Genomic DNA, 21,695 nt, shown 5'->3' on the forward strand with positions numbered 1-21,695 from the left:
ACCTTTTTGTGATGCAAGTAACTATTCACCTGTCCCAGAAACTGAGCATTTTCCTTTCATCGCATGAGTGATTTGACAGTTCAAATGCTTTCTCTGTATTATTAGTTTGTTGCTCTGGGGCCCTTTGAACCTGTGGTCATTTTTTTTTTTCTGTCAGGTATAGTCTTGCTATGCTAGGACACAACATGTATATGATGGATTACTGTAAGCCATGCCAGAGCAAATAATATTTCTACACATGAAGGGACATGGACAATGAGAAAATGACCGCTAGGGGAAAATTCATTGGAAGGACAAGGCAAAGCTAGAATGGGGCTGGGTACAACATTGCAGCCTCAGTACCATTACATTGTCTTTAAAACAGTGATATACAGTGTACTGATGGCCACTTACCTAAGATTAGATTTATTTTTAGCAGCTTTTGTAAAGCATCAAGTTACAAAACAAGCAACACTTGCGATGCAGGTAACAATTGTGGAATTGTATACAAGTAATTGTGTTCAGATATCATCGTTTTTGTTTTCAGTGATTTTTTTTTATTTTTAAGCTGCTCTAATGATAGAGACACCATGATTAAAATGTATTCCTAGGGTTTGTATGCAATTCATGTATCTTTTTTTTTTTTTTTTTTTTTTAAACACTTTGAACAGTTTGCATCTGATGCTGCATTTACCTGATCAGATTTCATGTGCATTGGAAATGGGCAGAGAAAAAAATTAAAAAATGAATCCAGTTTAATTTACAGGAGTTTTCCATAGACAACAGAACAAAAGACCAAAGTACATATTTTCTTTTTTTTTTTTTGGCCTGAAAAATGCATGCAGTAAATTGAAACCACTACATTCTATTCAAATATTTACAGCATTTTTACATTTTATTATAGACCATATATTTTTATAGCCCTGTCCACACCATTAAAGGCAAGGAGTGATCACTTTAAGCTTTTACAGTCAGGTCTGTAATCCCGATATAGTTATGGAACTCATAAAACAACTGAAGCTCCATAGATAAGCAGGCACGACTTCCTGATTAATATTCTTAAATACTGGTTTATTCATTTGCTATACAGTAGTCTCTTTCAATTGGCCATTGCACACATTTTTTTTAAATATACTAAACCATTGTTAAGAAAAAAAAAAGGATCGAAAAAATCATCTTGCAGATCTATTGGCTGTAATTTGTATTTCTTGACAACAAGCTAATCAGACAATGACATTGCTTACTCCAGCAGCCTGTGTTTAGGGGTCTCTAGAAAAAGGCAACAGTAGAATGAAAACGTGCATGAGAAAGCCTGACTGTATACCTTCCTGAGCTGCATTCACAAGCACTGGATTTAGGTTACAGCATCTGACTTTGTCTCGTTAATCCGTACCTGTCCTAGCCATGAAGGTATCAATGAGACAATGTCACAGTCTAGCTGCATCTGTACAGAATTCAACTCCTTTTGGAAATTTGCTACACATTTTTGTTGGATCTAAACTAAGGCTCGAAAAATAATAATACAAAAATAATAACAATAATAAGATCAATACAATTTAAATAATAAAAAAGACAGACACTGTACGCTTGTTTTGCTAGGGGTCAAAAAAGATATGGTCTTGCAAGTGGATTTTGATATTAAGGCCAGCTACATCTATTACCCTAAAGATAGAGATAGGAGATCCAGTATACTAGGTTAAACAAACCAAAGGCAGTAGGGAAGAAGATGCGGGCATAGGAGTCAATTTTGGAGACGCGGATGTGTATTCGACCGTGCCGCCATGCCCCTGATCGGCAGTCTTCAAAACAGCAGAAGAAGCTGGAGCAGTCCTTGCCATCCAGACACTCATACCCATACTCCTCATCTCTCTCCTGAAGGTGCGTGGCATTGTTCATCTGAATGGCTGTGGCAGAGCGTGGTCGAATATCAACAGTGGGCGTCTGTTGTTACAAAGACAGAGAGTGTTAAGGCTCTGTCCCTTTGAAACCATTTGATGCAACAAATGCAGAAGCAACTTTTTTTTTTGTAAGCAAATGATCATGCTAGTGCTGGGCAATCCATCTGTATGCATCCAGGCTTTGACTGCTTAACAACGGTTACCATAAATAGACAACAATGGTCCCCAAGGCGGCTATGGCTGTGAAGATGTTAACTTAAGTGTTAAGGGCATGGGGCATCAAGTCTGCGAGGAGAAAACAGTCTTCACAGTGTATACAATCTGTGAGCATTTCATACTAGCAAGAGAGACTGCTGTCACCAAGTACAGCTATTATATGACAAGTGTTTGGGTATTTTCTTTTTTTAAGTCAATTATGTGCTGTTCTGAGTCTCGCTTCAACTGAATCAGTCACTCTACTCTGTGACCGGCTTATTGGCCCCCTTGCGAGGTTTGTTCATCCAAAGTGTACCATGTTGTGTTATCTAAGGATAGCAGGGTTTAGAACACCATGACAGAATGCAGCAGAGAGATTCCATTTGTCTTATAATATGGAATATATATTTAGCAAATTCCACGTTTTGCCTTTAGATCCCTTCTCAGAAATCCTTCACAAAAATCACAAATTATATTTACTGTTATTTCAAAACTGCGCATAAACTATTAAAGAGATTTTAAAATGTAGTTTTTTTAAAATGTTTTGTTCATTGCAGTAGAAATATAGAATACCGACCTGCTTTAAAACTAACATATCTTAATATTTAATTCGGTGCTTCACATTTCTTTACATTTTTAATACAATCTGCTAAAGCAGGTCGTCTGGTGCAGTGCTCTTTTCCAGTATTTATGCATATCAATTTTTAATAGTGCAGAGGTATCAGCGATGCTATATAAGCTACTTAAAAATTATACATCCATTAAATTAATATTCAAAATTCATATTGGAAGGCTCTTTTTAATCACAGACCACCTAAACAGAAGCTTGGTAAGGATTAAATTCATATTTATCATAAATAAATGCATCTTATACAGCTTTGATCAGTTTATGCACCATTAGATGAAAGAGCATGAAAATATTTGAACAACAACAAATTAGCTGGCTAGACTCTTGCTGACATGTTAAATATCCTAATTATGATAAACCCGTGATGCCTTTTTCCTGAATCTGACAGCATGTAATTTCGAACCATTTCCAAACAATATTATCCTGAACTGTTATCTTCCGTATGACATTTATTTTTGCAGTGAAACTTTTGAATCTATTGACACAATTTCCTATAGATGTCTGTAGAATCTGTCTGCTTTAACATTGTTTTCCCCCAGATTTGCCCCGCACTGGTTATGTGTGCTTAAACCCCACTTTGAAAACTTGAATAGGACACCATTCAATTGGGTTTTGTACATAATGCTCTGATTAAATATGCAACCAGGGATTTTAGTTAGCTCTACACAGTCTGCATTTTAATGACAGTTCTCAAAGGGTTATACATAAAGCGAGTGACAGACCAAGTACAGAACAAGAGCAGGCCTGGTGCAGGTATTCACATGAAGTGGAATTGCAGCTTTAACCAGATGAAAGTAGACAACCTTTGAAAACCCCAGACTGTTCCTTGTACAAAGAATTACTGCGCCTTTTTTCCTAAAAATGGCACTTTGTTTAAAGTCTGTTTCGATTATTTAAATGAAAGGTACGGCAACTGCGGAGGTTTTTTTTCATTTTAAAGCTGCTTTGGAGAACATTTGCAAACCGTTTTTAAACAAGGCATCAGTAAAAACAATTCCCAACAATGATATAAATAACACCAGGACCTACGCCACAGAACAGAATAGACTCTAATCTCAAAATGCTACTGTTCATCACAATTGGACACGTTGTTACCAAGATACAGCTTCCAGTAGCTCAGCCAATCAGATGTGGTGACCCATAACCACAGAATATTATAATAAATGTCTGCAGAAAGTCAAATGTGTGCAAGCAGTCCTGAACCTGTTGAGGTATATTCAGTTGATCTAAACAGTGGTGCATCTATTTACAGAGCTACATTTAGATGTTACATTTTAAAAAGCCGACACTTCCGAGACTCACATTTGCCACTTTTAGATCAATAGACCCTGTTGCCTTTATCACCGACCAATGAGATGAAAGAGCTCATACATAACTATGTGAGCCTCCACTATAGAGAGAAGAGGGGGGTAATAACGCCCACCGAGTTTCATGCACAGGAAGTTGAACAGATGATTGTTGAGCCATTCATTCTGAAGCAGAGCACATACAGTAAAAGCCAAGTGTCAACTCAATTTGCCGTATGCTACAGAATCAATCCATCTACATGCAATGGTGTCCGTACCATTACTGCTATGTACTTTCATAAGTTATTTAAGCAGTTATTTTTTTTTTGCACAGGGAACTGTGAGCAAAGGCTGCATGCTTCATCTTAAAAAAAAAAAAAAGACTGTCTTGAAAGATGACCTTAATTAGATATGAGTTCTGCAATGCTCACACTGCTGAATGGTTAGTGATGTGATTCTTTACCTCATACGGTTGTCTATTTCAATCTGTTAATGCACTGCTGGCTGTGTAATTCTGAGCAGTTTTAAAGCCTTCCATGCTTGTGATGAGATGCAAAGCAGGAGCTGCCACTGTTTTTATAATGTGGGACCCAAGTAGTAATAAAAACAGTTTTTCTATCTTTACTGACTCGGTCCATACAATGCTTTTTAAAAAAAAAAATGCACAGTGGTGTCACTATAAAGACTAAACCAGCCATCCTTGACAAATAATTACTAGTTAAATGAATAAGCAGGAAATATATAACTTACACACATTCTATTTTACACATACTGTAAAAGAATGTGCATCTAATGGTCAAAATGCAGCAGTGGCATGCAGTGAATATGTTCTATTCAGACACAAGCAATACCTTTGAAGAAAACAGCCGAAGGAGCTTTTATCCAAGCAGGAAACAAAGTAGTAAAAGAAAAAAAAGAACAGATGTAAAACAAACACAACTTAACATAACGATAGTACTTATCTAGCTTAAGAGTTACAGGTGAAGGTAGTAGACCAGACAAAAACAAGAACATGTAACATTTACATAGGATTCAGAAGCAGGTTTACCTTGTTTGTATTAATACTTGCCTTAAGATTAAGTCTTCTGCAGGGGGGATTCCTTTAACAGGAAGGCAGAAACTGAATGTACTTAAATGGTACAATTCCATAAAGAATTACAATAGACACATTGGTATTTATAAGAGCAAGGTAAACCTGGTGTCATTGTGATGCTTACTTAACCTACATAACCATCAATATCGGAACATTTAACAACATTGTGACTTGGACATTTACTACTGGTTTAATACATGAAATGCTTGGAATGTTAACGGTAGTTATGAAAACATAGTGATTTGTAAACACCAAAAAACTCCGTAGTCTCCTCCAGGAAAAGTGATGTGACCCATACACCCCAAACTAAGCTTTATACTCCATACATACTTAACATGCAGGTTGTGTGGTAGTAATAAACAGCAAAAGGCTTGTAAGTATCCTATATCAGTGTACAGCAGTTTGAGTGTTCTGTATATAGCTTTCATCCATGTTTTAAAGGGTTAGGACCTTTTTATTTTTTTTTGTGTTACATGTTCCCATGTGTTGACCTCTCAGAACTACATTTCCCATGATCCTCTTGCTCACTGGTAAATCCATCTTAGTTAAATATGTGAGCAGGAGGATGATGGGAAATGTAGTTCTGAGAGGTCCATGCAGGTACATGTGAAGCCATCTTGAGGCAGGGAATGCAATTTAAAAGTTTACCATTTAAGTACAAATTAATTAATAAAACTATTGAAAACATTATGTAGTTTAACGAACTAAATGTACATAGTATATCACAGTATCTTAGCTATATTAATTGTAGTTCATTCAATTCGCCTTGTATAAAGACGTCTGCTAAATAAATAAATAAAAATAAAATAATAAATTAAAACTAAACGGCTCATTAAAAAAAATGATATTAACATTGCTATACAATACAATATTGATGAAGTATGTTAACAACTACAGTATACAGAATTGCTACAGTATTTTAAAATGTATTTAGGCAATCTGATTACTGGCAATTGCATTTACGGAAAAATAAATGGTCACAATTACAGTACTTACAGGATTTTTCCTCTTCTTGCCCGGTTTGCTCGGTTTCCTGTTGCTGATAAAGTAGTGCAAGGTCCCGTATTCAATCAGAGCAGCGAAAACGAAAAGAAAGCAAACAGAGACAAACAAATCCATCGCAGTCACATAGGAAACTTTGGGAAGGGATTTACGGGCAATTGTACTCAGTGTGGTCATTGTCAGGACAGTTGTGATTCCTGTGAATGGACAAACAGAAAAAATATAAACCATAGAACAATACGTGTTGAAGCACAAATAGAATATACAGATATTGATGGGGAGAAGAACAGTATACCAACTTAAGACTGTCAGACAGATAAACAGACAGATTGTTACTTTAATAAAGACAAAGACAAAAACGAACTGCATGTTATAGTGCACCACCTTTTTAATCAAATGACAATAATAAATAAATAATAAATATGTCTTAACACGTTAACGCAATGGATTAAATGCATCCGATTAAAATACAGTATTTAGATTTGAAGGAATGTGACTATGAAATATGGAGAAATTTCCCAGCTGAATAAATGAACCAACTGCTGCCGTTTGCCTGATCCATCATGTTTGGGTCTAGGTAGGGTAAGCCCAAGAGATGTAACTAAGGGCCATCTGGTGAGGTTTTTTTTTTTCAATTTTTTCTCGTGTGTGGGGAGGATGGTAGAAATACATTTTGTTAATGCTTCCACCTTAAGATTAAATACATTCAAAAACCTTGTCTCTGAATATAGAGCAAGTCCATACACACTTGCCTCAGGTCTTTAATGAAAACAGAAAGTATAGCCTGCATGTATTTGTTTAAGTACTGAACTGTAAGTGTTATAGATTTTTAATAATGATTGACCTACACAATTGGTTTACACAGAGGTTATCGTCAAAATGCTGGAATCAACAACTTCAACGTAACATCAGTAATCAAGATTAATGCTGCAGCATTCAGTGCAGGGCACTGTATGATTGTGATCTTCTGGCTGACAGCACTGAGGATTACAAATTATATCACAGCCATTAATCCGTCCTGCTGACAGTCATTTACCCTCTGGTGTTTTTCAGCCAAAATTAAGCTATTTTTAATCAGTGTTAATGTTTGAACTCAATTAATGCAGCAAATGATCTTGGAGTTATTATTTATGCCCCACTATGCTAAATATTAAGGTATTACCAACCCTCCTGACCTCAACACACACACACACAAACACATAGAAACTTCAGCCATGATATTCCTAGAAAGAGGTTAGTGCTAAACCACTTCTGTACATTTTTTTTTACTTTTCAAATTAAAATATAATTTTAGTTCAAAATATAAAATATACAACCAGTACAGGTCCCCCCCCCCCCCCCCACCCCAGCAGGAAATTGGTGTAGTGTTTTCCATATACACTGCTGTATTCTAAACAAAAAAGGCATAACTTTATAATATGTTTGCTCTAGAAGAAGGTCAGCTCATACCAACTTCATTAAAGTATGGTTAATTAGCATGAGTCAGTTCATGAATTGCATTGATGTCTATTGCATGTTTGCACTAGGTTTGCTGATTATAAAAATGTATGATTTGGCAATCCCTCAAAGTAAACCCAGAAAAGAAGCAGAGGCTAACATGTTACCTAAGGATGTTCTGGCAGGCACTGCATCCTTATTAATCCAGAAAGACACCCAGGACAGCACAACAATCAGAGTGCAGGGAATGTAGGTTTGAATTGTAAAATACCCCATCCTCCTGCTTAGTTCAAAGAAGACTGTCATCACCACATAATCTCCTATGAGAGAGAGAGAGAGAGAGAGAGAGAGAGAGAGAGAGAGAGAGAGAGAGAGAGAGAATAGATAATTTTTCCCTTTGAAGTCTGCAAACCACATTGTTAAATATGACACATTACACACACAGCAAGGTAACGTATTCCAAGATTAATGTTTCGTTTTCCTGTGTGTTCTCATTTTTGTTTTCAACTCTACTTAGAAAGTGTTGACCTCATTTGTGCTCTACTGAGATCTGTCTTCTTTCAGTCATTCATGCTTTCCTTGTGCTGTCTTTTCTTTGTCCCCATTAAAATAAAATAAAGCTAAAAAGATGTATGGCGTAATGATAAAAAATATATATCCTAAAAGCCGGACACAAAGCCACCATCTAGAGGGAACCTATTTAAAAGCAAGAGCAAAGGCTATTTTTCAGAGAGAGATACAATTTTGTAACACTGTGAATCTAGCAAGAAACTACTCAATAATGTAACTTCTCCTTCATACATCTAAATGGTATCTTGCTAGTTTTATACTGTTTCAAAGTGGATAAAATACACAACACACTCTACATCTGATTGGGAATTGGAGAAGTGGACTGGCATCTGTCCTAAAGTAACAAGGTCAGATTACCTCTTCCTTGTCATTTCTGTAGATAATAATAATAATAATAATAATAATAATAATAATAATAATAATAATAATAATAATAATAATAATATTATATAGCACCTTTCATAGTGAACCACCATCACAAAGCGCTAGGCTGTGAACTGTTCATTATATGCAGAGTCACTTACAATAGAACATTGACTTAACATCTCATCCACAGGGTGGAGCACAATGAGGTTAAGGGACTTGCTTATGTCACATAGTGAGTCAGTCAGTGGCAGAGGTGGGATTTGAACCAGTAACTTTCTGGTTACAAGCCCTGGACTTCAATCACTGAACCACACTGCCTCCTTAGCCAAGCAGCCTGATTAGTCAGTCGATCCGCGATGTATCTGTTGTATGCACACTTTAATCTGCCTTGCAGCTATACACTTCAGGAGATGGAAAGTAGAACCCACATTCAGAGTATCAAACTGACAGTTTGATTAATTTTGTATTTTCTTCACTGATAAATTGTGCTGCCCAGTACCCATGACACTTAAAATGTGTCTAAAATTCAAATTCCACAGCACAGAAGCAGAAGGGTAGACATGTAATGTCAAGAATGTAAGTCAGGAACATTGCCAAGAGGTAGCCTGCAAGATAGTAAGAATAACTCAATGTGTGGTGTACTAACTATGCACTGCACGTGGTATTTATTAATTCTGAAAATCAGTTTGTAATTGAATTTGATGACAAAGATATATACAGCTATAGCCAAAAGTGTTCCATCACCTAGAATGTTAGGATTGAGACATAAAAAAAAAAAAAAAAAAAAATATATATATATATATATATATATATATATATATATATATATATATAGTTTGAAATTTTACTGAAAACACACTTTGTGCAGCTCTGACTCCCTTGAAGGATTGTGTACCCATTTATTACACTCATTTACTCCAATGCTTATTCCACCCAAAACTATATTGTGTCTTCTATTTTAAGCTTAACAAGTAAATACAAAAAAACCTACTTGCCGATATCATAGTCTTATTTCTGATTCCTTGCTCATAAGTCTTGAAAAGGCCTGGCAGCTGTACAACTTGTAGAATTTGTATGAATAGCCATAGCATCTGCTTTATTCCTGCTTTTCAAAATGACCTTAATATGTGTAAAAACATAAAAAGCTTTTGCTTGCTGATTGTTTCAGGTTAGTGCTTTGTCAGACGGGGTAAAGCTACACTGCTCTCTATAGTAATTAATTATATTTATTTCACTTATGTCAAGCTGAATTAGCTGCAGACATCTCTTCTACAGTGCTTCACACAGCATGTTACAGGGCAATTTCCAGAACTACAGGGAGCTCTCATTCAGCCTCCATGTGATGGTTTAGATTTTCATATACCAGAACACATCAAATATTTTCAGTGACCGCCACATACCCATGAACACAGATATCCCAAGGGAGAAATGTGGACGAAGCACAAAATGATGGAGAACATGAGGGAGGTTTTTTTTCAGAAGGCAAATGCCTTTCAAGGAAATACAGCATTTCTCTACACATAATAATGTTATGTATAAGAGCTAATTCTATCAGTTATGTACTGCACAACCCATATGTCAATGGCCTTAAAACTTGCAATAAGATAACACAATCCCTGGTAACCTGTTATGGTAACAAATGGATGTGTACTTTTTAAGACGTAAATGATCTACTTTCCACTCTCAATAAAATACAAAAGCATGTCTTTACGTGCCACATGGGGGATAAGTAGCTTAAACCAGTCTGTGGTGCTATATTGAAAAACAACAGGAACCAGCACACCTCCCCAAAACAGGACTGCAGCTCTTAGGTTTCAGGGTCAAGGACAATGTCTGACTTGGGTTTCTTAAAAACAAATTAAATTAGTACCACAGACAACAACCAGTGGCCAGCACTCCACTCTAGTAGCTCCCTGTAAAACAATTAAGCCACATCTTGTATAACTAACGACGGGATACTGTACCGTTCCATATTGTACTGGAAATTACCATTAGAATTGATACTTCAGGAACCATTACAGAGCAAAACCTTTTTTCTCTTTCCCTTTAAGTTTGTAGTAAGTAATATCATACCTAAATCTTTGCTGCATTTAAAAACAAAGCTGATTGATTATTCTTCATTCTGACTAAATACATTATAATGAAAAGCCTTTTCGCTAAGACATCGTGCAGTAGAGGGTAAACACATCTTTAGAAGTTGAAAGAAATCAAAGCTCCATTATATACTATATTTTCACAGAAGTTGGAAATACACATTAGTGATAATTACCACTTACCTCTTAATGTAAGTATTCTGTGATATATGAATGCTTACATTCATATAGAGGTATTTATATAAACCAGTACATATGAAATCTGCCTCTGAAATGGATAGCTGGTTTTTAAAGTACAGTAGAGCTGGCAGCTCCCTCATTTTAGTCTCTCTTAGCAGTCTCTCTTACCTGTCCTACCTCTCTATATTCACAACAGACTATAAACCATTATGCATTTAAGCTGTACGTTTTAAACTCATCCTGATTTTCTTTCCTTTGTTAGAAAGTGTTAACTAAACCTGAAGTCGATTTTTCTCCAGATGTGTTGTTCAAATGAAACATTGATTTATCTTGCTTTTAGTAAATCAACCAATTGACTGTGAGATTTACAGTGTCTATAACCAGTTCTAGTTTTCTTTTCTTACGTACATTGAAAGTGACAGGCTACACTGATTACATAACAATGTACAATGTGCATTAATCACCAAGTTTCATACCAATCTTTGATGGTCGCTGTAACTGGTTTACACAAGCTTACCTTTAGAGAACAATCTGAATGCTGATGAACAATTCTTAATCCCGGATGTTTTGAGAAAAAAAAAAAGATAATCTGTATTTCAAAAAACTCTAATTACAGTTGACAACAGATTGGCACATAGCATAATCACACAACATAACCATTACTTAGAGCTCTGAGAAGAAGTCATTTTAAATATCTATGAATTTTGTTGAGGCAGTACTATTCATATACAACACAAACATAACTTTCTAAGGAAGTAATATAGCTACCTTAAGAATAAAAACTTAAAAGCAGGTCTGTAAGAGTGTGTGAGTCATTGGTAAGGGACCAGGGAAGCAACGTCTAAACCACTCTGCAGTGCCTTATTGAAAACAACAGAAAGAACAACAAAGGGAACAAAGGAATTGCCACTCTTAGCAGTTTCTGGACCCTAGACAACACCAGCTTTCCTCTGAAACATATACGTTAAATAAGCACTCTGGACAGCTCCCTGGTGAGATTGTAGTTTGTGCAACGTTTCCATTCAGCTGATTTCTTAAGTTATGAGATTCTTCCTTATCCTGCATTCATACAACAAACATTGTGATAACATTGCTCAGGTTTTACTTAAACCCAGCAGTGTCCAGGTTTTCTTTCTGGTTTGTTTCTGTATCAGGTCCACAGATCATTCAAATGTACAGTATGCCTGTACTTTTCAGTAACAGCTGTCAGTGCAATTTTGGTGAAAACAAACATGCAAGGTTCAATGCAATGATGAATTGTTTGCAGAATACTGGACATTGAATTAGACAATCCAGAGGGTGTGTTTATGATTTTCCTCATGCTTTTGTTTGTTTCCCTTTAATACATTTCTAATCAGGCTGTTACCCAGCATAGGAAATATCTTCAAATTATTTGACTGGGTTTTCATACATTTTTTTGCTACTTTGGTTTAATGGAATGGAAAGTAGGTTTAATGTGAAAATAGTCAAGGGAATTTGGCATTCCTTTTCAGTTGAGAGCCATTAGTGAATGAACAGCATCTGATTTCTGTCTGACATTTCTAACATAAATCAATAAAGCTGGAATGGAATATAGCTAGGATGTTTGCCAGAGATGGTATTAAAGAGAAAGGAACCCAAGCACACACACACACACATACACACACAAACTGCTTCACTTTTAAAGGCCTATTTATGAGAAATATATATTTCCAATATTTCTTAAGTTTCCAGGTTGAATGTATTTGGCAAAGAATGGACTGCCACACCAGAGACTTGTACATTGATAAATGGTATACTTTATATTGTAAAGCTAGAATTCCCAGGATCAGGCCATTATAACCTTCTATTGACATTCAGCATACAGTGCACCATATATATATATATATATATATATATATATATATATATATATTTATTTACACTAACAGTAGTATTGTCGTTATTAGGCAGAATACAAATAGCACAGTCTCTTAACTATGGCTCCCGACTACAGCGTTATAAAGGAGGAGCACTGTGTGTGTGTTTGTGTATATATGTATATATATATATATACACAGTATATTTAAAAAGGCTGTTCCCTTGGAAATATAAACTATAAGATAAACAGGCATTTGGAAAAGGGCATTTCCCATTTCTGCACTCTGTTTTGTTTCCTACAGCTATGGCCAAAAGTTTAGGATCACCTAGAATTTTAGAACTGAGACAAATTTAATATATATATATATATATATATATATATATATATATATATATATATATATATATATATATATATATATATATATATGTACATAATTTAACATCAAGAAACTATAAAATGATATCGCAAACATCTTCCGGAAGCCATATTAGCAGTACTGTATTTCATGTCAGTTTTTCATTAAGTATATAGAAAACTACAAAGCAGTATGTAATTAAATATGTTAACATAACATTATTCAACAGGTTTCATTCCACTGTATGAAGCAAATGGAAGCATTTCCATTCTGCCACTGAGGATTTATCAACAAATTGAACTTCTTAATGTATACAATGCAATGGTGTTTTTTAACTGGACTGTTGGGGGGTTCAAAAACCACTGCGCTGGTATGTAAGCTTCCAGTGCTTTTAAATTCAACCCACATCTGAAAACCTTCTACACTACGGGTGTCAGGGACTGGTACAGTTGCATCTCTAACAAAATATACTGACTTGAGTTATGATGAATGAAAAGGTGATAGGATGTAAATCTATTGGCCCAGACAGCTGCAAATAAATCCAGTGTGCTGGGCTCTGCTAAAACTGCAGGAACTCCTAATGCGCAGGTGGTGTTCAATGGAGGGGAAAACAAGCAATCATTTTCCTACACTGCTGTAGCTTGGCTTGTGTAAGTAAGCCATGTCCTAGTACTGGACATATATTGCTGTTGTTCCTTCAACATCCATTTGGTGTTTTTTTTTTTAAACTGAGGAAGTATGTACAGAGCTCCAAAAGACCCAATTGCTACATATCCTGCTGCTTTTAAGAATGTATCAATAGTTCATTTTGATCGAGTCCATTCACAATGGATTTGCTTGAAGTGAAGAAGAACTTAGATTTCACTGTTGATATCATTGATCACTGTGCTACTGTATATACTCATTTTACTCTTCTATACATGATTAAGCTGAGGCAGTCATATCATTTGGAATATCATCATAACAAATTTCAACTTTGCCAAAGTCAGCTAGGGAATACTGCATATCATATTTAACCCCACAAAGCCTGCACAGGAGGTCCATCCAATTCTTGGCTACTCTTTCTGAGACTACATGCAAAGATGCCTATGTCAACTGTGCTGAATTGCAAAGTGTTTTGATGTGAATCACTGCCCAGTTGGGTTGAGCCCATCAACCTTTAGCCATTTCGAGCGTGACCTAAGCGATGAATCCTTCAGAATGGAAGGAAACTTGATAGCCATATTCTTCTGCCATGTTTGCTTGCAGCTCACATTACATGTATTGGACCACCTTCTAACTTTATAAAAAAACATACTTTACAGACTAAAAAGCAAGAGAAACAATGATATGCAAAAAAAAAAAAAAATGCACATACACACATCTCCACTTGGCTCTTAGATGGTCCATTATTTTATACATGGTGCCTCCAGATTTATCTTGTCAACTTCTCATCTGGAAAATGTGGGCTTCCATAAACTGTGAAGATAGCTGATGTGTCCTACGGCTCTCAATGCTCAAGCTAAATCATGCAGAACAATGCAAACAGAAAAGTATAAGCCACTGAAACTATAAAGAATAGTCACTGTAAGAATAACATCTGAAAACAAATTTTACATTTCATACTGTACTGCTTAACAGGGGAAGAATTATTATTATATTTTTTTAATATTGTCTGACTTATCAAAACTGGCAAAGAACTCTGGGAGTGCCCGCAGGTGTCAGCAACAGAATAATTTTTTCCTTTCAACTCTCATTCCATCACTGTCATCTCCAATAACAAAATGCCCAAAGGAACAAAATAGGGGACCTGACTGCCAAAAAGTCTTATGATGTAAGTTATAATACAACAATAACCAGCATGCTAGTGCTTGTTCCAGCTACTGAACATCACCCTCAATGTGTCTGGAAAGCAGATGGTGCACTGCATTGCAGTGCCCTCTCTTAAAGCAACCCATCCCCCCATAGAAAATGCACTTAGGAAAAGTGAAAAGAAAGAAATCTGAAGCCTGGAGTGGATAAGAAATTCTTGGTTATAACATACCAATCTGTCTGCTTCAAGTGACACCTCACTACAGCAGTAGCTATTTTGTATTTTTTTCTACAATGAAAAGGTAACTGAATACATCTTATATAACCTTCCTATTACATTGCTTGTTTCTGATTGGATGCAAATACATACTAAACAGGCTGTATTTTTCTGATCTGTTTTTTTATTTATTATTTTAGTTAGGTTTTTTTTTTTTTTTTTTACAGAAACTGTTTAATTATCTGAAGTAGGTGGTAGTTATCACTAAAAAAATAATGCTGGAATTATTTCTACATAATTTTAAAAAAAAAGTTTTTTTATTTTATTTTATTTTTTTTACTAAATTTAAGTACCTTTTACCATAGAACACATTCACAAGGGAATAGTGTCCTTTAATTGCTCTTTAATTTACACACAACAATAACTGAATGAAAGATATTCTGGTTTGATTTGCTTGTGATTTATTGTGTTGCTCTGCATAAATCACGCGAATGGGTTATTTCAGAAATCTTTTCAGAGGTATAAACATGATCAAAAACAAGAAAAATACATGGAGACACTACACAGAGCCTTAAAATACCACAGCCTTTAATAAATAGCAATTATCCTTTTCATACAATTTTCAAATGTGCTGATACACCAAGACAAATTGCACCCATGGAAATATAATAACACATCTTTGAAGTTGAAGGATGATCTCTATTGTTCTTGATAGCAGTGTGTTGCTAACCTGGTTGCTATGTTGTACACCACAGAACACATTAACGGCTGAACACTATACACTGAAGAGCTGAAGCTGGCCATAAAAATTACCTGAGTATCTTGGCATAAACAAGAGGAAGCATAACACTGATGGGTCCCTAGTTGGGTTCCAACTGAGGTTGGAGGTAAAATCATCTACTATAGAAGAGAGGCGTCTATGTCATAAAACCACCAATAACACTGACACACCTGAGACTAGCAGAGAACTTTCTTATTATCTGGCTTCTTTACTGTACACATATTGTGTTTTTATGTCCTTTCTAGACCTGCCAAAGAGCTATCCATCATATTAATAATATATAGAACAAGCCTGTTTTAAACAAAAAGCGTTTTACTGATGTAGTCTTATTATATTGGTTTGGTCCTCTGTTGTTGAAACAAAAATCACATGGATATCTTTTACCTGAGTAAAGCAACGCCCTTGCTTGAACAAATTAAATATTGCATGAGCACACGCAGCTCTCTTACCAGGCTGCAGCTTGAATAAACGGGAACCCTGCAGACATGAAACACTACCAGGAATGTACAAAACACTGCTCTCCTTTCTGTAAACGTTAGTCTTATTGATCGGAAGCAGTAGCCGTTACTACTCATTCTCTTTCTGGATCCCCGAAACTCAGATCACCATCCAAAAACATGAAATGGAAGACTGACTAGAATTCGTAGCTAGCTTTTGCAATCCAATATTTTGTTTTATTCATTTCAGCTGGTTGTGAGTTACAGTACATTCACTATATATATATATATATATATATATATATATATATATATATATATATATATATATATATATATATATTTATATATATATATATATATATATATATATATATATATATATATATATATATATATATATATATATATTGTCAGTGTCAGTAGTTGAACTAGTTGCTGGTGTCCATTTGATAAAATAAACACTTCATTGGAAGTTAGAAACCAGGCAGGAAACTAATTGCAGTGGTAATCATGATCTGCTTTGTGGTTAGCACAATTCTTTCTGGCTTTTACGAGCTGCACTATTGAGATTTCACTAAAAGGATCAACCCCTCATACCAGCGGCATCTGGTCCACAGCCAAAAGATCCCTTTCTACAATCAATAAACATTTAAACAAACTGGCATAATAAACTGCATCTTTTCAAACAATCTGCACTTCCTCTGGTGGAGAGAGGTGATTTATCATAATAATGGGAATGGATTCTTATCCCATTACAACTGGAAGCTGCTCTGGGACTATTAAGTACATAGCAGCATTCACAGTTCTATCAATAGTCTGGCAACATTTTCTCCTGAAATCTAGTAAAACAACCTTTTATCACCTTATCTCCTTTCCACTACTGTTAGAAAAGAGAAAGCATCAGGGTAAGGTTGTATTAAAAGAATATTGGTTTTCAGTCAGTAAAAAGGCATGTCCACTTTTAAAAAATAGTGTTGGCGGTTTCAGATTTCAAATTAACATGGTGAGCTGCAGGCATCAACCCTTTCAATGGTTCTTACGCTGCAGACTTTCACACTCTAATATGCTAAACACATATAGCTCTGCTGCAATCACTCAGCACAGCTCACTGAATCTTTCACAGTGTTTGCTCATTTAGGACCGGAATGCAGATTGCTTTGCTGTGAATGTGACGCTTTAAGGTTCGCTTTACCTGATGTTGTCTTCACAACCTCAGTTGTATTTCTCAGGCCAACAAAGGAGAATTGGTAAAGCCTCCATGATCGAGTGTCTCCAATCTCAACAGAGTGCCTCTTCCACTGGTAGATAATCTCTTCTCTTGGATAGCCATCTAGATGTAAACAGTGCATCAGTGCATACCCTTAAAAACACACTTACCATTGAGCCATGTGCAGAACCTGTGATTTGAATGGTGATTTTCAACACTTTGTACAATAGATCTGGTTAAAATAGGTCTGTGATGAACAATAAAGAGTATTTTGTTGTACAGCTATGAACCTAATTTAGATATTTCAGTAAACATCATGTAATCAAATAAACCTTTAGCCATAGCTGTATACCATTAGAATACCACTTACACCCCCACCGTCTTACCATTTAAAACACTATTAATACCTATTGTTTATCCTGCTTGAATGGTTATCATTTAAATGTTTTAACAGGGCAAGGTAAGCTATAGATGTTTAACAAGAGTTAAACATATTAAACAAATATCAGCTTCTTAAAGATGCTTAGAGACAGATATCGCATCTTTTTGTTTTCCAAAGTCAACAGTTATTTAATAAAAAAATACAAAAAAAGTTGCTATAGGGTTGCATAAGGTCAGTCAGGTAAAATGTTTGAAAACCAAACAAAAAAAAAGAAAAATCAAATTTAGTTTAGTAATTGCCAAAAACATAAATAAAAAAATCTATAATATACAAAACATAACCCTGTTGAATGATATGTGCAGTAATGTGTGGGCCTGGAATTTAAATCTTAGAGTTTGCTACAATATCTAATGCAGTTTAACCAACAATGCCTTTAGGCATGTCATTATGCCTTTCTGATTTTTGCATTTCCCACATGCCAATTTTATAACAAGATTTACTTTCTTCTTTCCTGGCGCACTTGACCACTATATTGCAGTGGGTTTATTCGAAGTGATGTTTTTAATTAAAATATATTTATAGAAAAAAATAAATAAATAACTAATGTATACAGCATTGTAAATTGTTATACGAGGTACATAATACAACTTCAAGCAAAGTGTTTTTTGTTTTACTCTGTTTTATAGCTACTCCCCCACAGAAATTATACAAACCCATCATGGAATATTTGCAGGAATATATCAGTTACACTGTCTTTACAGTTAAGAGATGATAAGCATTTATCAGTCTTTTCTTTATTTATAAAATAACTACAGAAAAACAGCTTCTTCTCTTTATTTAATGTGACGTGTGATATTTGAAATTAAACATTATGGTGATGCTAGCGTTGTGCATCCTAATTTTCTCCCCTGATGGTATTTAATATAAAATGAACATATGTCCAGACTTACAGCTTGAGAACTCCAGAGGACAGGAATGCTCATCCATGGGGAAATTGTTCAGTTTTAACTGGCACTCAGCATCAATAGTTAACCTAAAAATACAAATAACAAAAAAAGTTATATTTCAAATATCATCCCTCTGTCCACCTGTCACTGATTTTATGCATGTATGCGTCAATGTGTAACAGGGTGGAGGCTGGGAGGAAACTGGCAACCTCGCACTTAGCAAGCAAGCATCTTAACCACAATCCAAAGGAGCCGGGCTTGCCTGCATTTGTGGTTTTAGTGCTTTTAACCTCATCTCATCTCACTGACAGGGGACAAAATCTGTAAGGACAGTGCATGACACAACACTGCCCGTTACACTCGTATCCCCTTTAACCTCGACAATCGCTGCAGCCAGTCTCTGAGATCTGGTATCACGGCACCAATGTAACAGAGTGGAGGCTGGGCGCGAACTGGTAACCCTGCACACTGCAAGCAAGCATCTTAATCTCAATGCGAAAGAGATTGAAAATAAAACGTGTCCATTTTTTTTAAAATGTTGGAATTGTGAGAATATGACAGGTTTCTTTTATAATATATTCTTTAGCTCCTGTTTAAAGAACGATTTTACTGCCTCCAATTGTGAAGTCAAAATGATGACATGCTTATCATACCATTGGGAGGTTCTTTGCATTGACACATTTTCTTGGTAGCTAGCTATCAGACTACACAATCCTATGCATTAAAGATACTCTTGAAATCTTGACAGTATATTTAAAGCTTACCTTAGTGTATACAGTATCTTCCCATCGTTCCAGATCCTAAGCATTCGATTGGGTGTTGTTATCCAATGAGCATCTGCCTTTTTTGAGTTCCGAAAGAAGGTGTCAGGGATCCAAATTTTGCCCACCATGTTACTGTTAAGCCTGAGCACCTTCATCGTGCTATTGAATTTCAAACGTCTATCATACCAGGTTTGTGCAAAAAATATATCAATTGTATATTCCTGTCAAAATTAGGTACATAAAAAAAGTGTTACACATGAAGAATCATAATAAAATGTTGCTTTCCCTCTTCTTAGGTCTCTGAACATTTTTCTTTTAGTTCATGTTCAACATCAATGTATTATCTGTCTTTACATATGTGCCCTGTACCTAAAACATTCCCATAACATACAATTTGATACATTTTACAAACTCAGCTGATTTGTCAAGGAAAACACAGAAAAAGAAACAATCCACAGTTGGCACAAATGAGGTTAAGATCTGGCAAACCATCTTCAATGCAAGCTGCTGTTCATTTTTATTAAAGACGCATTTCTACGCAGCCAGTGGTATACTGATACTAGCCAGGTAAACACACACCAAGAGGGTCATTTTATACCTCCTGTTAGTGAATAGTGGGTAAAATACAGAATCCTATAAAAGTTTCATTTTAATAATTTTCTCTTGGCCAAATCAATGCAAATGTGGTTCGGGTGTGGTTAATGTGTTATGTGCCCATGTATAAACTGTTTCCATGGTGTTGTCTCTTGTGCCTTATTACCTGTACGGGAAAAGAGCAAAAAAAAAAAAAAAAACTGCTGGTAAGATAAAAAAAATGAAAGGCACTGTGAAACTACAGTGCATTTCTTAAGATAAAACCCATTTAAATTGCACATGCCTCTACTGCATAACAATTGTGCACAGAGACTTGCTAAGGCCAGTTAGAGTAGTACAAATTAAACTTCAGTGTAAAAATGAAAAGGAACAAAACAAAGGCTCATCCTCGTCAGAATGGACTGAAGATGCTTTTTGTATTGCCTCCAGACATCTCGTACATACGTCTGTATCCACAGCAATGGTTTTACAAGCTAGCTGCTCTATGTATATCACATGAAAACAAATAGTTAATAATCTGGATGGATTCTTTCACATGTGATTCTATTTTCATGTATTTAAAAGGTCAACAGAAATGCACATACTGTATATGCTCAGGGTGTACGTTTTTGAAAACATGCCTCACAACATCAAATCCATTTGTACAAACAGACATTGTGTTTTTGGAGGTGCTTGAACTGCCTGTTACTCAGTGATGGAACCATTGGTTTCATAATAAACATTTTGTATTTCCTAAAATGGCAATTAAATGTTAAATATCGATAATGCTAATGCTACTGTTGATGTTACTGCTATGATGATCACACAGTTGCAATGTCAACAGTGTGCATTACTTTAATTAACTTAGATGGCTGAGCATCTTAATTGATACAGTATTACTTAGATTAAGATCATTAGCGGGAATGAGATTGAGGTCTTTGGACTCTAACCCACTAATGATACCCATGCATATTCTTAAGATACATATGTTATTGCTTTTCCAAAGGAATGTATAATATGAACCAGTCATATACTGTAATATATTATCATGGCTCAGCAAGGCTACTTGAAACAGGTTTATAAAGTCTGGAGAATATACTGCAGTAAAATAAAAAAAAAAACATGTACAGTGCATATAGCCAGAGAGATTTATTTTGTATGCTCTGAAAAAACTACAAAAAAATAAATAAATAATATAGTGAGTTTTTATAATGTTGCCATCACCAAGAAAACAAGCACTACCCAAGGGCATCTCACAAATGTATCAAAGAAGTGATAACAAATATTTTGTGAATTTTAAACACTTACCATATTTATAGCATTCACAGGACCAATGCTATTCACATACATGTCTGTGTGAATGATAGTTGGTTTGACTGAAAAACAAACCAAAATAAGTTTTTACAGTTAAGCGACACTGGCAGACCCATTAAGAATTAGCTTTCTTAAAATGTCAAATGGAACTGAGGGCAATATCACGCATACTTAATGGACAATAACGGCTTAGTTTAGCAACCACAGATGCACTGCCAGCAATAAGCCAATGCCTATTTGAAGATATTTCAGCAGGATTGATCCACTCAGATGTAATATCTAATCTGCAGGGATGGCCTGCCCCAGTGGTTGGGGAATTGTCTGAGAATTAGTGGAGGAGGGAGAGGGACCTGT

General features: G+C 35.5%; 1 protein-coding gene across 2 annotated transcripts; it reads right to left on the reverse strand.

Moving 5' to 3' along the window:
• Positions 1 to 106: 106 nt before the first annotated feature.
• Positions 107 to 21,399, reverse strand: LOC131728108 (gamma-aminobutyric acid receptor subunit gamma-2). 2 transcript variants are annotated; one of them, XM_059019304.1, is made up of 8 exons: positions 21,336 to 21,399; positions 19,455 to 19,675; positions 18,694 to 18,776; positions 17,347 to 17,484; positions 7,686 to 7,838; positions 6,076 to 6,278; positions 4,838 to 4,861; positions 107 to 1,920 (listed from the first exon to the last, which is right to left on the reverse strand). In XM_059019304.1, the coding sequence occupies exons 1-8, from the start codon at positions 21,375 to 21,377 to the stop codon at positions 1,642 to 1,644; spliced, it is 1,143 nt and encodes a 380-aa protein (XP_058875287.1). In that variant the 5' UTR covers positions 21,378 to 21,399; the 3' UTR covers positions 107 to 1,641. The 2 variants fall into 2 exon arrangements, with proteins under 2 accessions (XP_058875287.1, XP_058875288.1); XM_059019305.1 differs by lacking the exon at positions 4,838 to 4,861.
• Positions 21,400 to 21,695: the final 296 nt, after the last annotated feature.

This window comes from Acipenser ruthenus, unplaced genomic scaffold (assembly GCF_902713425.1).
Source record: "Acipenser ruthenus unplaced genomic scaffold, fAciRut3.2 maternal haplotype, whole genome shotgun sequence".
Taxonomy (NCBI): domain Eukaryota; kingdom Metazoa; phylum Chordata; class Actinopteri; order Acipenseriformes; family Acipenseridae; genus Acipenser; species Acipenser ruthenus.